We start from the raw sequence: 12,538 nt of genomic DNA, 5'->3' as shown, positions 1-12,538 counted from the left end.
TACTACAAACTTAGTGACTCATAATGGCAAAGATTTATTATTCCCTAATTCTATAGGTTAAACTAGTCTCACCGGGCTAAAGTCAGGTGCTGACAGGACTGCATTCTTTTGGGAGACTCTGAGAGAAGCATTTCCTGGCCCTTTCAACTTCTGGAGGCTGCTTGCATTGGTGGGCCTGTGGCCCTCTGTTCCTGTCTTCAAAGCCAGCAGCATTGTATCTTTCCTACCGTTCTGTCATCATATTTCTGTGACAACAGCCAGGAAAGGTTTTCTGCCTTTAAGGACTCGTGTGATTACATTGGGTCCACAGGATCATCCAGGTCTATAGTAAGCTTAACCACATTTTTAAAGACCCTTTTACCATGTAAAGTAGCATCTCAGATTCCTTCTGGAGGCTCCAGGAGTGAATCTGTTCTTTACCTTTCCAACTTGTAGAAGCTGTTGGCATTCCCTCAGTTACGGCTCTACCCTCCAGTCTCTGCTTCTGTTCTTACCTCTTTTAGTCCCAACTTTAATTCTGCTTTTCTCTTATTAGATCCTTGTGATTATATTTTGTTTTCCTACATAATCTCTCAAAATGCTTACTATAATTACATCTGCAAAATGCAGAGATTTGAGCATTAGAACCTGAGCATTTTGTTGGGGCCATTTTCTCTACCACAGTTTACTCCTGCCTCAAAAGTTCACATCCATCCCAAATAAAGTTACCCCATCCAGTGGTGCTCAAAAGTTTCAGACCATTACAGCATCAACTTCAAATGCACTGTCTTATCTGAATTTCACCCTCTCAAAAATTCCAAGTCTTATTTTAATCATCTAAGATAGGTATGAGTAAGGATTTGGGTGCCATTCCTGAAAGATACTTTTTCTCCATCTGTGAACCTAGAACCAGTTAACTTCTCCCAAATATGAAGGGAAGACAGGCATAGAATAACAGTTATAGACATTCCTGTTCAAAGAATTAGAAAATGGAATAAAAAAAAGGAGCTACCAGTGCCAGGCAATTTAGAAAATGAACCAGGCACACTCCATTCAGTGTCAAAGCCTAAGCATAGTCTTCTGTGGCTGGCAGCACCATCCTCTCGGCTTGTGGATATCCGAGAGGACATCCTTTCAGAGTCTTAACTTCTTCATGAAGGCAGCACATGTGTGCAGCCCAGTAGTTTTGTCTCAACTTATTTTTTACCTGTGGAATTCTGGGAGGTCTGATCATCTCTCATTGCACACTCTCTGTATACCTTTCCATTTAAGATGGCTGTGTCTGCTGGTATAACATTCTCAAAAAAACATGTGGATCTTCTGTTTGTTTTATGGAGATTCACTGTAGACCAGAGGCTCCTCCACATATTTTTCCTAGATAATCCCAACTCTTTCTGACTTTTTCTGAGATGGCTGGAGGATCTATAAGTCATACCCCTAATCTCTTCAAATAATCTTATGTGTGACTACTCGGGCCTTTCTTATTTTTCTTGAGTATTAGCAAAAGTTGTAAAGCTAACCCCTTATCTATTTCCCTAGAGCAGCTTTCCTGAATATCTTCATTAATGTGTGTGTGTGTGTGTGTGTGTGTGTGTATTACTTTTAGAGGGAAAGGGATAGAGAGATAGAAACATCAATGAGAAAGAAGCATAAATTGGCTGCCTTCTACATGTTCCCTACTAGGGATCGAGCCCACAACCCTGGCATGTACCCTGACTGGGAATCAAACCAGTGTCCTCGTGGTGCATGGGTCAACACTCAACCAATAAGCCACATCAGCCAGGCCTAAATCTCTTCATTTTAATGTCTTTTTCTATCTGAGTAGGCTGAGAATTTCAAAGTCATCAAGTCCTATTTTCTTTATATTTATTTAACAATTCTCTCAATTTATCTGTCTCCTCCCACATCTATATATATATAAAAGCCTAAGCAATGGTTACAACCAGAATGACCAGTCACTATGATGCACACTGACCACCAGGGGGCAGATGCTCAACACAGGAGCTGCCCCCTGGTGATCAGTGCCCTCCCACAGCCAACCTCCTGTGGTCTCTCCCCCTGGCCGGCCAACCTACTGCTGCCCTCTCCCTGGCTGGCCAACCTCCCATGGTCCCTCATCCCTGCCAGCCACTGCCCCGCTCACCTCTCTTGTGTCCTGATCTGGGTCCCTTCCCCCAGCCAGCTGGCCCCCCATAAGCTGCACCCTCCACCGTTTGCTTAGAAATCTCTTTAGCTAAATATAGTAAGTCTAGCACTTAAAAGTTCTGCTTTTCACCTTACCACAGGACACACTTCAGCTAAGATTTTGTAGTATATAACTCTAATCTCTTTTTCTTTAGTTTCTAATAGTATGATCCTCATTTTCTTCCGAGCCTTCACTGGCAGCACCTTTAATGTCCTTATTTCTCACGATGATTTAGATATTTTCCATGACAGCTTACCATTCTCTACCATGCTCCTTACCTCCTTTGAGCCCTCACTGGAATTCATCCATATATCTAATAACAGAGTTCAAGGAAATCTTGACTTTTCCTGTCATTGTCCTAAAATTTCTCTCATCCTCTAGTCACTGCCCGATTTCAGAGTCATTCTGTACTTTCAGGTGTTTGCTGTGGCAACACTCCACTTTCAGGGATCCAGAAATGTGTTCTGTGCCAACTCACTGCCAGTTGACTTGATATGCCAATAGGAGATTTGAAATTCACCTTTCTCAGGGGGCTCTGGGAATTTATTTACTTTTAATATGTTTTTATTGATTGTTAGAGAAAAGGGGAGAGAAAGATAAAAACATTAAGGAGAGAGAAATGTCATTGATCAGCTGCCTCCTGCACACCCCTACAGGGGATCTCCCACAACCCGGCATGTGCCCTGACCAGGAAGTGAATGTGAACTCCTGGCTCATAGGTCAACACTCAACCACTGGGCCACACCGGCCGAGTGGGGGCTCTGGTTATTTTAAGGCAGTGAATTTACCTATATGAGGGGTTCTAATACTGGAGTGCTATCAGAAATTCCACAGATAAAATGTTGATTCCACCACCACAAAGAAAATTTTTTCTGGATGTCATAACATAGAGTAAGAAGATTATTCCTGTATCCCCTCAGAATAGGAAGCCCTGTTTCTTTCCTCATTGAAAACAACTTGGAGAATATATAAATAATAGTTCAAAGAGCTCTTGTAGTTCAAAAAGATGTCCAGGGATACCAATCTGTTAAGAACAAAATCATCTTTTTAAGGAAAAAATCTATTGAAACAAATGAGCATACTATCTAATAAAAGAGTGATATGCAAATTAACCATCACTCTGCTGCACCCACAAGCCGCTCCCACCAGCCAATCAGGAGTGAGTACGCAAATTAAACCAACCAATATGGCTGCAGCCACAGAGTGAGTAGGAGGCTTGGGTTTCCCCGGCAATGGAGAAAGCTAAGCTTTTTGCACACCCTGGCAGGCCCAGGCCTCCACTCAAGGCTATAAAGTTTAATTATAGAAGTTAAAAAAATCCCAATAAAAAATGGCGGCAGCCACAGAGCTGGAGAGAGCAGGAGCCTTGAGTTGCCCCCAGTGATGGAGGAAGTCAAGCTTTCTGCACACCCTGGCAGGCCCAGGTGTGCACTCGAGGATACAAAGTTTCAATTATAGAAGATAAATAAATCCCAGATACCAGGACCTCTGCTTGGCTTGCCGGGGGATGTGGCCAGCCTGCAAACCACCACACGCCCCTCGCCCAGGCCACCCCATGCCCCAAGAGAATCCCCATCCTGATCTGGGACACCCTTCAGGGCAAACCAGCCAGCCCCCACCTGTGCATCAGGCCTCTATCCTATCTAATAAAAGAGTAATATGCAAATTGGCCATCACTCCAACACAAGTGGCTGCCCCCAGGTGGACACAAGAAGGCTGCCACAAGACAGCCAGCAGGGGAGGGCAGTTGGGAGGGACCAGGCCTGCAAGGGAGGGCAGTTGTGGGTGATCAAGCTTGCAGGGGAGGTCAGTTAGGGATGACCAGGCCGGCAGAGGAAAGAAGTTGTGGGGGGGACCAGGCCTGCAGGGGAGAGCATTTAGGGGTGATCAGGCCTTCAGGGGAGTGCAGTTAGAGGCAAACAGGCTGGCAGGGGAGCAGTTAGGTGTCAATCAGGCTGGCAGGGGAGTGGTTAAGGGGTGATTAGGCTGGCAGGCAGAAGTGGTTAGGGGCAATCAGACAGGCAAGCAGTTGGGAACCAGCAGTCCTGGATTGTGAGAGGGATGTCTCAGATTGGAGAGGGTGCAGGCTGGGTTGAGGGACATACCCCTGCACAAATTTCATGCACTGGGCCTCTAGTTTTAAATAAAGACATTTTCCTGTTTTGGATTACCAAAACCAGGGGGAAATTAAACAATTTCTTTTTATCAGTTATGTAGAGTGCCTAGCACATATAAAATAGCTGCCAGTTTTGTATATAATAGTCTTCCAAAATATAGAGATTTGCATTAGGGTAGAGAATTAAACATCCAGAAGGGATGAACAAGACCTTTACATGAACTATATAGTATTTTGCTTCATTTAGAGTCATTTTCCTGATTTTTTTTTTAATTTAGTACAGTCATTGTAACTTTTAAAATCTATAATCATCTCAAAGGAGAATATGTCACAATGAGCAGTTAGACAACCATGTATGAAGTCAGTTGTTTTGCATGATGTGTGTAATCAAAAAGTTTTTAAGTGTTTACCAATAAAGAATGTTCTCACTGAAACTCACTGAAAAATTTTTTCAAATTTTCCTTGAATTGTAGCTTTGATTGGCTTAATAGAGTTTTAAGCATGAGTAACATTTCCTGTGATACAGCATTTTAATGGGCAGAGAAAAACCGGAATTTAGGAGCAATGTTATCTCAATTTTCCATTACTCTTTCTATTTTTATTCCATAGAAATAAAGGTGTACATTTTCATCAACTTTTGCCACAGTGGATATCTGAAAACCTGTCACATCATATATTGTTGATAAAGTGCATCATGTTTTCCCTTGAGTTTTTGTCCCTGGTCAGTGATGCAAAAAATTCAGTGGAGTAAAATTGAAGATCTGATTGGTTTCATTGAGCAATTCATGAGTGAGGCAGCATCCAGGGCTATAGAAAGGGGCAGGTTTTTAAAGGCCAGGCAAGCACAAAAAAAATTATTTCTGGTCTAGGTAACATATCTGTGGTGGACAGAAAGGGTCTGTGGCAGATTACATCATCATCCTGTGAACAAAATGAGGGGCCAAGCTCAGGGGCCACTTGGCAGGCTACAAGCTGACAAAGTAACCACACTGCGTGGTCTGATCACATATTCCTAATGGGGTAGATCACACAGCCCAGGCCTATCACTTTCTTAACAAAAGTCAGTCTTTACCTTAAGTGAGTCATGTCCGTTGTTCTTATGAAGCTAAGATAACATACCTTTGAAATGTCAAAGTAATTTTGTTTTATAGACTCCACAGAGCACAGCACAGAACCCCTCATTGTTGTCTTGTTCCCCGCATACCATCTCTGTGTGCTATAAATGCTAAGTATTTACTACTTTTACCCACCAATGTAGAAGTATGTGTTTCTCCGTTTTGCCTTTTATCCAGTCCTAGAGATTTCCCCGCTTTGCTTTCTCCTGCCTCCTTAATGTACCAGCAGTGGACTTCATGTTTCTTCCCTGTGTTTTTTTCTTTGAATTTAAGTGCATGAATCAGACTGCAGAACTACCATTCTCTGGAGCATTCTCTCAGTCTGTTGAGATCTTGCTTCCAGGCATATTGTAAAATTTGGCTCAAATAAACTCTTACAAAATTCTCTGTTGGTTTGGATGTTCTTTCCTCTATATTCCTCTTACGGGTGGGGAAAGGCTTATGTGGCAGATTACCTTATTGGTGATGGCCAAAAGATTTCACTTCACACTGACCAGTTCTGACAACACTCCTGGGGAAGGGGAAGCTTAGGTGTTAAGTCGTAGCTTGCATAGCACGTGACTCCATGTGGGGCTTGTTTCTTTTTAACAGTGGTCAGGGCTTGTCTCTTCTAATGTCAACAGGTTTTATCATTCTTATCCTGGGATCAGGAATAGTAAAAAGTGTAATTTTGAGTTTTCTGTCAGAATCTGTTGTTTAAAGAGGAACAAGTACAAATATTCAGAACATCAGTAGGTAAAGGTGAAAGTATGAACATGGTTGAGTACAAGGGCATGGAATCTTCAATTGGGCCTGGACTTCTGAGCATAGTACATGATAGGATGAAGTAATATCTTTGTGGAAAGAAATGCTCTTCCTTTCTACAAATCATTCTCAGGCTTAACATTTCCATAACATTTTTATTAATGTGGTGAAACTATGCAAATAAATGTTTTATATGTGCATCATATAAAATGATGATAACGCCCAAAGTAGGTGGTCTTTTTCCCATTGAGACCTATTTTAAATATTTATAATGTAAGTAGATGTTACTGTTTAAAATATTTTCTACATAGCTGTTCTAGGGCAACGCAAACTAATCTGACTTTATATTCTTTAATATTAAGCATTATATGATTTATTTACAATAAGGAGCACATATCTTAGAGATAACTACTTGAGTTTCACATTTATTGAGGGCTTGCAAAGAGCAGAATCCTTTATTGGCCGCAGCCTGCTGCTTATAGTCAGTATCACTGTTTGTCATTCTGATCTCAGTGTAAATGTGACTTTTTCAGAGACCCTTCCCTGATGCCCCACCTGAAATCATCCCCTCGTCTCTCTCAGTCACATACTCTGTTTGCTATAAAGCATTAGCAGTACCTGGTAATTTCTGGTTAATTTGTCTTTTATCCCCATTTCTAACATTAAGATAATCTTTCCTGTTCCTCCTGTCATATGCCAAAGCAATTTAGGAACACAGTAATGTCCTTTATTTAAGGGGAAAATGATCCATGAGTTGGGGGGTATGGTGCCTCACAAGCAGTGGAGCGCTGTTCACAAAGAATTTGGAACAAGAAGTGAGTTTTCTAGAGCATTAGATGAAGCAACTCGGGCACAGGGCAGGATTGGCTAAGAGGGCAAGGATTTCCTTGTAAAGATAGGAGGTCCTATTTCTAGGGCCAGGTGAGCTAGCTAAAGCTGACTTGGAGGATTGTGGTCGGTGTAATAGATTAGTTTTCCTTGAGAGCTGTTTCCCATAAAAGCAGCTGACTTGGGGTTAGATTTGTGATGTGTGGGGCGGCCTCCATTTTGCGAGTCCCAATATATGAATTAATCTGATCACCAAGATTCTCAGAATGCGAGTTTGTGAGAGCTTTGGTGTCTTATCCCTGCTGTATCCTTAGAACCTAGTGCAGTATCTTCAGTGTAGGAGTCACTGAGTAAATGGTTAAAAGTAATAAGTCAGTAAGTTAAGAATGGGACCCTCTGAATATTGGAATATATGCAATTGTGTATGTATTTTTTGTTTTTGTTAATCCTGTGAAATGTGAGGGTTATTTTTTCCTTTTATTTTATTTTATTTTTTTAGAGGGAGGGAGGGAGGGAAGGCGGGAGAAACATCTTGGTGAGAGAGACACATGGATTGGTTGCCTCCCGCACACACCCCAACTGGAGATCAAACTTGCGGTGTGCTGGTCAGTGCTCTAACCACTGTACACATCAGCCTTGGCTGTACTTGTGTTTTAAAAATGGGAGATTCCAAATAGTGCCAACAAAGTTAATAATGGCGGCAGAAAACATTTGTACATTTTGATTGAGTTGTAAAGGAAGGAGCAGAGAAGTGTTGTAGAAGTGGCAGCTTTGGCTCATTTCCAGGCATGGTAGCACTATACCTGAAAGTGAGTGGCCCTGGTGGGTGAGTGTGGGTGAGGTGGGCTAAGAAATGCCCTCCTGAGATGCTAACAGTGTGTGAAATGCCTCATTGCCTGGATCTCTGTAAGAAGGAAGGTGCTGTGAGCCTAGAAGTGTAGGAGTAAGAAAGAACACTGCTCTATGAAGTCATGATGGAGACTCAACCTGGTAAATTCTACAGTATTTGATTCCTCAGAAAAGTATGCTGGTCTTTTGTCATGTAATCTGATTGTTTATAATTACAATTTTTTATAATACCTCATCATTTATTTACTTTAATTCTGATAACCCCAAAAGTGAAAGTTGATTTAGTGAAATTTAATCACAATAAATTGGGAGTATGCTAAAATATATGTAAACACTTTTGTGAACTAAAAAGCTACAGAAAGATGATAATGGAGGTTTAATCACCTACCACTTGTGCCTTTGAAATCACACTAGTTTGAGGAGATGTTGACTTTGGCTGCACTCTCAATTTGGCTGAACTTATAAAGAAAATTCTCACTTGTCATTAGATATTGTTCCTGTTCTCTAAATTAACGACATTACCCAATCTGCCACGCAAGCAAGGAAAGCAGAAATGACCTGGAGTTACCGATTTCCAAATAACCTTTAAGCAGACAAGGATATCTGCAAACATCTATGAGTTTCAATGTTCTTATTTTTCAGAAACGTAATGATCTTATACAGTTCTCATTTTGATATTCCTTAATAGCAACCTTTTATGTATGTTAAAATACTCAACTAGTACTTCTTTAATTTGCATAGATTTTTTAAATGTATTTTTATTGATTTCAGAGAGGAAGGAAGAGGGAGAGAGAGAAAGAAACATCCAAGATGAGAATCATGGATAGGCTGCCTCCTGCAAGTCCCCCACTGGGGATCAAGCCCACAACCCAGCATGTGCCCTTGACTGGAATCAAACCTGGAACCTTTCATTTCACAGGCCGACGCTCTTATCCACTGAGCCAAACCAGCTGGGGTTAGATTTCATTTTTAAAACATAAGCACAAACCTTAAGTACACTTGACATTAAAAATGGCACCAGAGCTTACAATTATAAATGATCAGGAGTTCTCTATGTGCAGTCCTCCAAATAAGAAGTTACTTTACTGCAGAATTATATCCTGAGACACCGTAATCCTTTTGTTTTAGATATAATGAAAATAGCAAAGAAGCTAGATTAAATTGCATGACTCACCATGCCTCAGTGAGTACTTGGCATGCATTCATTTGATCTCACCTCAGATGCACAGGACCACTCATGATTCACAAACTGTATGTATTATTTTTTCAAAATTTTTTAAAATAAGATTTTTTAAATGTAATCTCTTAGTCTAAATTTTTTAAATAAGATTTTTAAAATGTAATCTCTTAGTGAAAATAAAATTATAAAAGGTGTTTGCATTTCTAGGTTTTTAAATTTTATCACTTAAGTTTTTTATTTCATTCTTGAAAATAAGTCCCCTAATTCCACTTTTATGGGTTTTCTCCAATCAAAGTTAAGATTTGGCTTAAATAGTTAAGTACATAAAAGTACATTTGGTTATTTTCTCATTATTCTTCCTGTTATAAATAATGGTACTTATTTTTACTCATAGACTATCTGCCAAGTTATCATCTTTGTACTATATGTATGTGGGAGTTGGAGGTAGTGCTGAGATAGGTCTGTTATCTAACCAACACAATCTCCACCCAATACATAAACTTTCACTTCCATTCTTCCTTCCTCTTCTTTCTTTTCTCTTTGTCCCCTATATATTTCTAAATATTACATCCCAAACTTTCTGATTTACTGGGAACTTTTCTGGAAACAATAAGTTCTCCCTCCTAAAATATGTAGGGAGAAGAGCCACATATGAACAGGATTGGGTAGGGCAAGGCCTTGATGAGAAACCTGGGAGATAAACAGATAAATTTTATCCCTCTGATCTTCAGGAGGAAAAAAGGTAAATGGCTTGGGACAATCACATTTTGAGTAGAGGGGAAGCCAGTGTCTCCTCCTTGGTGTGTTTCCGTTTCCATCTTCCTACAATGCTTGGGTAACCAGCATCTCGTTTCTTATTGCTCATTTGAATTGTACACACAGAAATATCTGGATACTGGTTTTATAGATGACTGATAAAAGTTAAGTCCTTTTCTAAAGGATATTCAGCAAATATGGTAACTCTTAGCTTCACCACCAAAAATATCCTTAGGTGAAATGTTAACTTATGATTTGATAATATTGGTCCTATGTAACATTTTTGTGTGGAATACTCTAATGAAGTTCAATGTTTTATTACATTTTTCCTCAATGTTTGCTATCTTCCTTGCAATTTTAATATATCTGAAATGATGTGGCAGAAAAAATCAGTGTTTGAAAGTGTCTGGCACTATTTCTATAAGACTATTATGTCCTTTAAAAAAAAAAAAACTAGAGATAAGAATATCAGATTCTTTTTTACATTTATCTAGTGCAAGAATCTGGTATTCTTAACTGTAAGCCAGAAAGTTTATTAAACCTAGAAATTGGAAAAGCTCTTAATACAACCTTTTAAAAATCATTAAAACATTTGGTGGGAGGAGATGGTTTTCTTTAATATACGAAAAGAGATTGCCAAAACCGGTTTCGCTCAGTGGATAGAGCGTCAGCCTTCGGACTGAAGGGTCCCGGGTTCAATTCCGGTCAAAGGCATGTACCTTGGTTTCGAGCACATCCCCGGTAGGGGGTGTGCAAGTGGCAGCTGATCGATGTTTCTCTCTCATGGATGTTTCTAGCTCTCTATCCATCTCCCTTCCTCTCTGTGAAAAATCAATAAAATATATATTTTTTTAAAAAGAGCAATTAACAATATAAAAACTGCTATTGTTGATAATTATTTAGTTTCTTTCATAAAAGGACTCCAATCTTATAAAACAGTCTGTGGAGAGGGAGGCATGTGAGTAGACAGCAATGATTTTTTTTTTATCATCTGGCAATGAATGCTTATGTCACAGGCCCTGTTAATCTTTACGAAGATTAAGATGCTTCTGATAGTTAAAAAAAAAAAAAAACAACCTGGAGTTACCTTTGACAAGTTAACATTAGGACACCAGTGTGTGGGATTTGATTACTTATCATCTCCACCAGAGGGTGTGTGGGCCCTAGGAAAGGATGTCCATCATTAGCTGCTGCTTAGCAGGTTTAATAACATAAAGGGAGAGGATAAAAGTTACTTGTTCAGATAAGAGCAAGGAATTATCCAGACATCAATATCAGTTAGCCCTGCTTTTTCCTGACCCCCTGCAGTATAGATAAGGAACACAGGGCTAAATATAATTAACATTTTCTTACAGGTAGAAGAGGGTAAAGGGTACAAATTGTAATGGAATGAGACTTGGGGTAGTGAAAACAATATACAGAGGATGTATTAGAATTGTACAAATGAAACTAGTATAATTTTTATTAATGTCACCCAATTAATCATAAACTTAGGCCCTTAGTCAAGCCAACTGAGTTTTTCCTTAGAAAAAGGTGGGAGTTCATTCAATAGGATTTGCCTACCTTAGAAGTTGTAAATAGCATTTTCCCCATCCATTACATCCTGGTTGGATTTTTAGTGACAGTGTGGCAATGGTATTGCAGTTTTTTGTTTTTTTGTTTTAATGTCATTTAGAGCTTATAGATTTAGGACAGCACTACCTCATAAGGAGTAGGACACCCAAAAAGAACAAGGCTTTTGTGCAAGTGCAGTTTGGTTTCAATGTTCCAAACAGCTGTGGTGCTTTAAAAAAAATAAAAAAAGACCTTGATAAATACTGTTCAAGGTCTGCTCTTAACAGCAAATGGCCTTGATCTTGGCTATTGGGTCCAGAGCTGAACAGGCTCTGCAGGGAACCAACTGGCACATGTTGACTTTGGAGGCTTTACAGCTCTTCAGTGAGAAAACGCTTGCCATTTCTAAGCTTTCTAATATGCACACAAACTCACACTTTATTTCTACTGATATCTCCTTGTCCTATTGATACAGTTATGAGTTTGACTGCCTTTTTTTGTATAAATCTAAGTTTTGAAAAAGAGGCCATTTAAAGTAAACAGAGCAAAAGGTGGGAAATAAATTTAATTAACCCATGTCAGTATAACCAACTTTGATTTCTTCTGCTTTTATTTGAGACATATTTTTTAAAAGTCATAGACCTTAATGTGTGGCCTATATAACATGAACCAAGGTGAACTGGAGGCTTGAACCAGTTTTTCAATTCAGTTTTAGTAGACTAAAATCATGGTAATGTGCCCTGGCAGGTGTGCTTCTGATGGTTGGACATCGTCACATGTACCAGAAGGTTGTTGGTTCTATTCCCCATCAGGGCACATGCTGGAGTTGTGGACTCAATCCCCAGTAGATGCATGAAGGAGGCAGCCGATCGATGTTTCTATCATCCAAGTTTCTCTCCCTTTCTCTTCTTTTCTTTCTCCAAAATCAGTAAAGTCACATTAAAGACAATTATGGCAATGAGCTCATCAGGTTACCTGTTTGAAGTTGTTTCTCAAATGTCTGTGTCTCCTATAGATTTCTCTAGGAGCAAGGTAGTATATAAATGCAGCATGGCTTAGGCGCAGGGGGGGAACATCTGGCCCAGGGGCCATATAAAACCCACAAAATCATTTGGCCTGACTCTGCCAAGGTATCAGGGGTGAGTTAATTAAATGTGTGATCAAATATAGCAGGTTAATTTTTAAGTTGAAAATTTTGTATGGACCTTGAATGATGTTATAAATATCCATAT

The 12,538-nt window shown here is 39.7% G+C and overlaps 1 protein-coding gene across 7 annotated transcripts in view; it reads left to right on the top strand.

Annotated features, from left to right (window-relative positions):
* Positions 1–12,538, top strand: part of UBXN2B (UBX domain protein 2B) — a 43,336-nt gene that overhangs the window by 18,150 nt on the left and 12,648 nt on the right. Inside the window, exons 9-10 of one of the 7 annotated variants that reach the window (XR_014793262.1) lie at positions 8,945–9,067; positions 12,054–12,262. The exons of 3 other annotated variants lie outside the window; for them this stretch is intronic. Coding sequence is in view for 3 of the 4 variants with exons in the window: in XM_084865105.1 (XP_084721231.1) it covers positions 4,890–4,963 (74 nt within the window). In the remaining variant the exon portion in view is untranslated. Of the gene's footprint in view, positions 1–4,753; positions 5,783–8,944; positions 10,328–12,053; positions 12,263–12,538 lie in introns of those variants that run through there. 3 more of the 7 variants (XM_084865108.1, XM_084865105.1, XM_084865109.1) reach the window with 3 other exon arrangements.

This window comes from Pipistrellus hanaki (genome assembly GCF_964339955.1).
Source record: "Pipistrellus hanaki genome assembly, chromosome: 17".
In the NCBI taxonomy this organism is placed as follows: Eukaryota; Metazoa; Chordata; class Mammalia; order Chiroptera; family Vespertilionidae; genus Pipistrellus; species Pipistrellus hanaki.
This window is presented reverse-complemented; position numbering and strand designations above follow the sequence as displayed.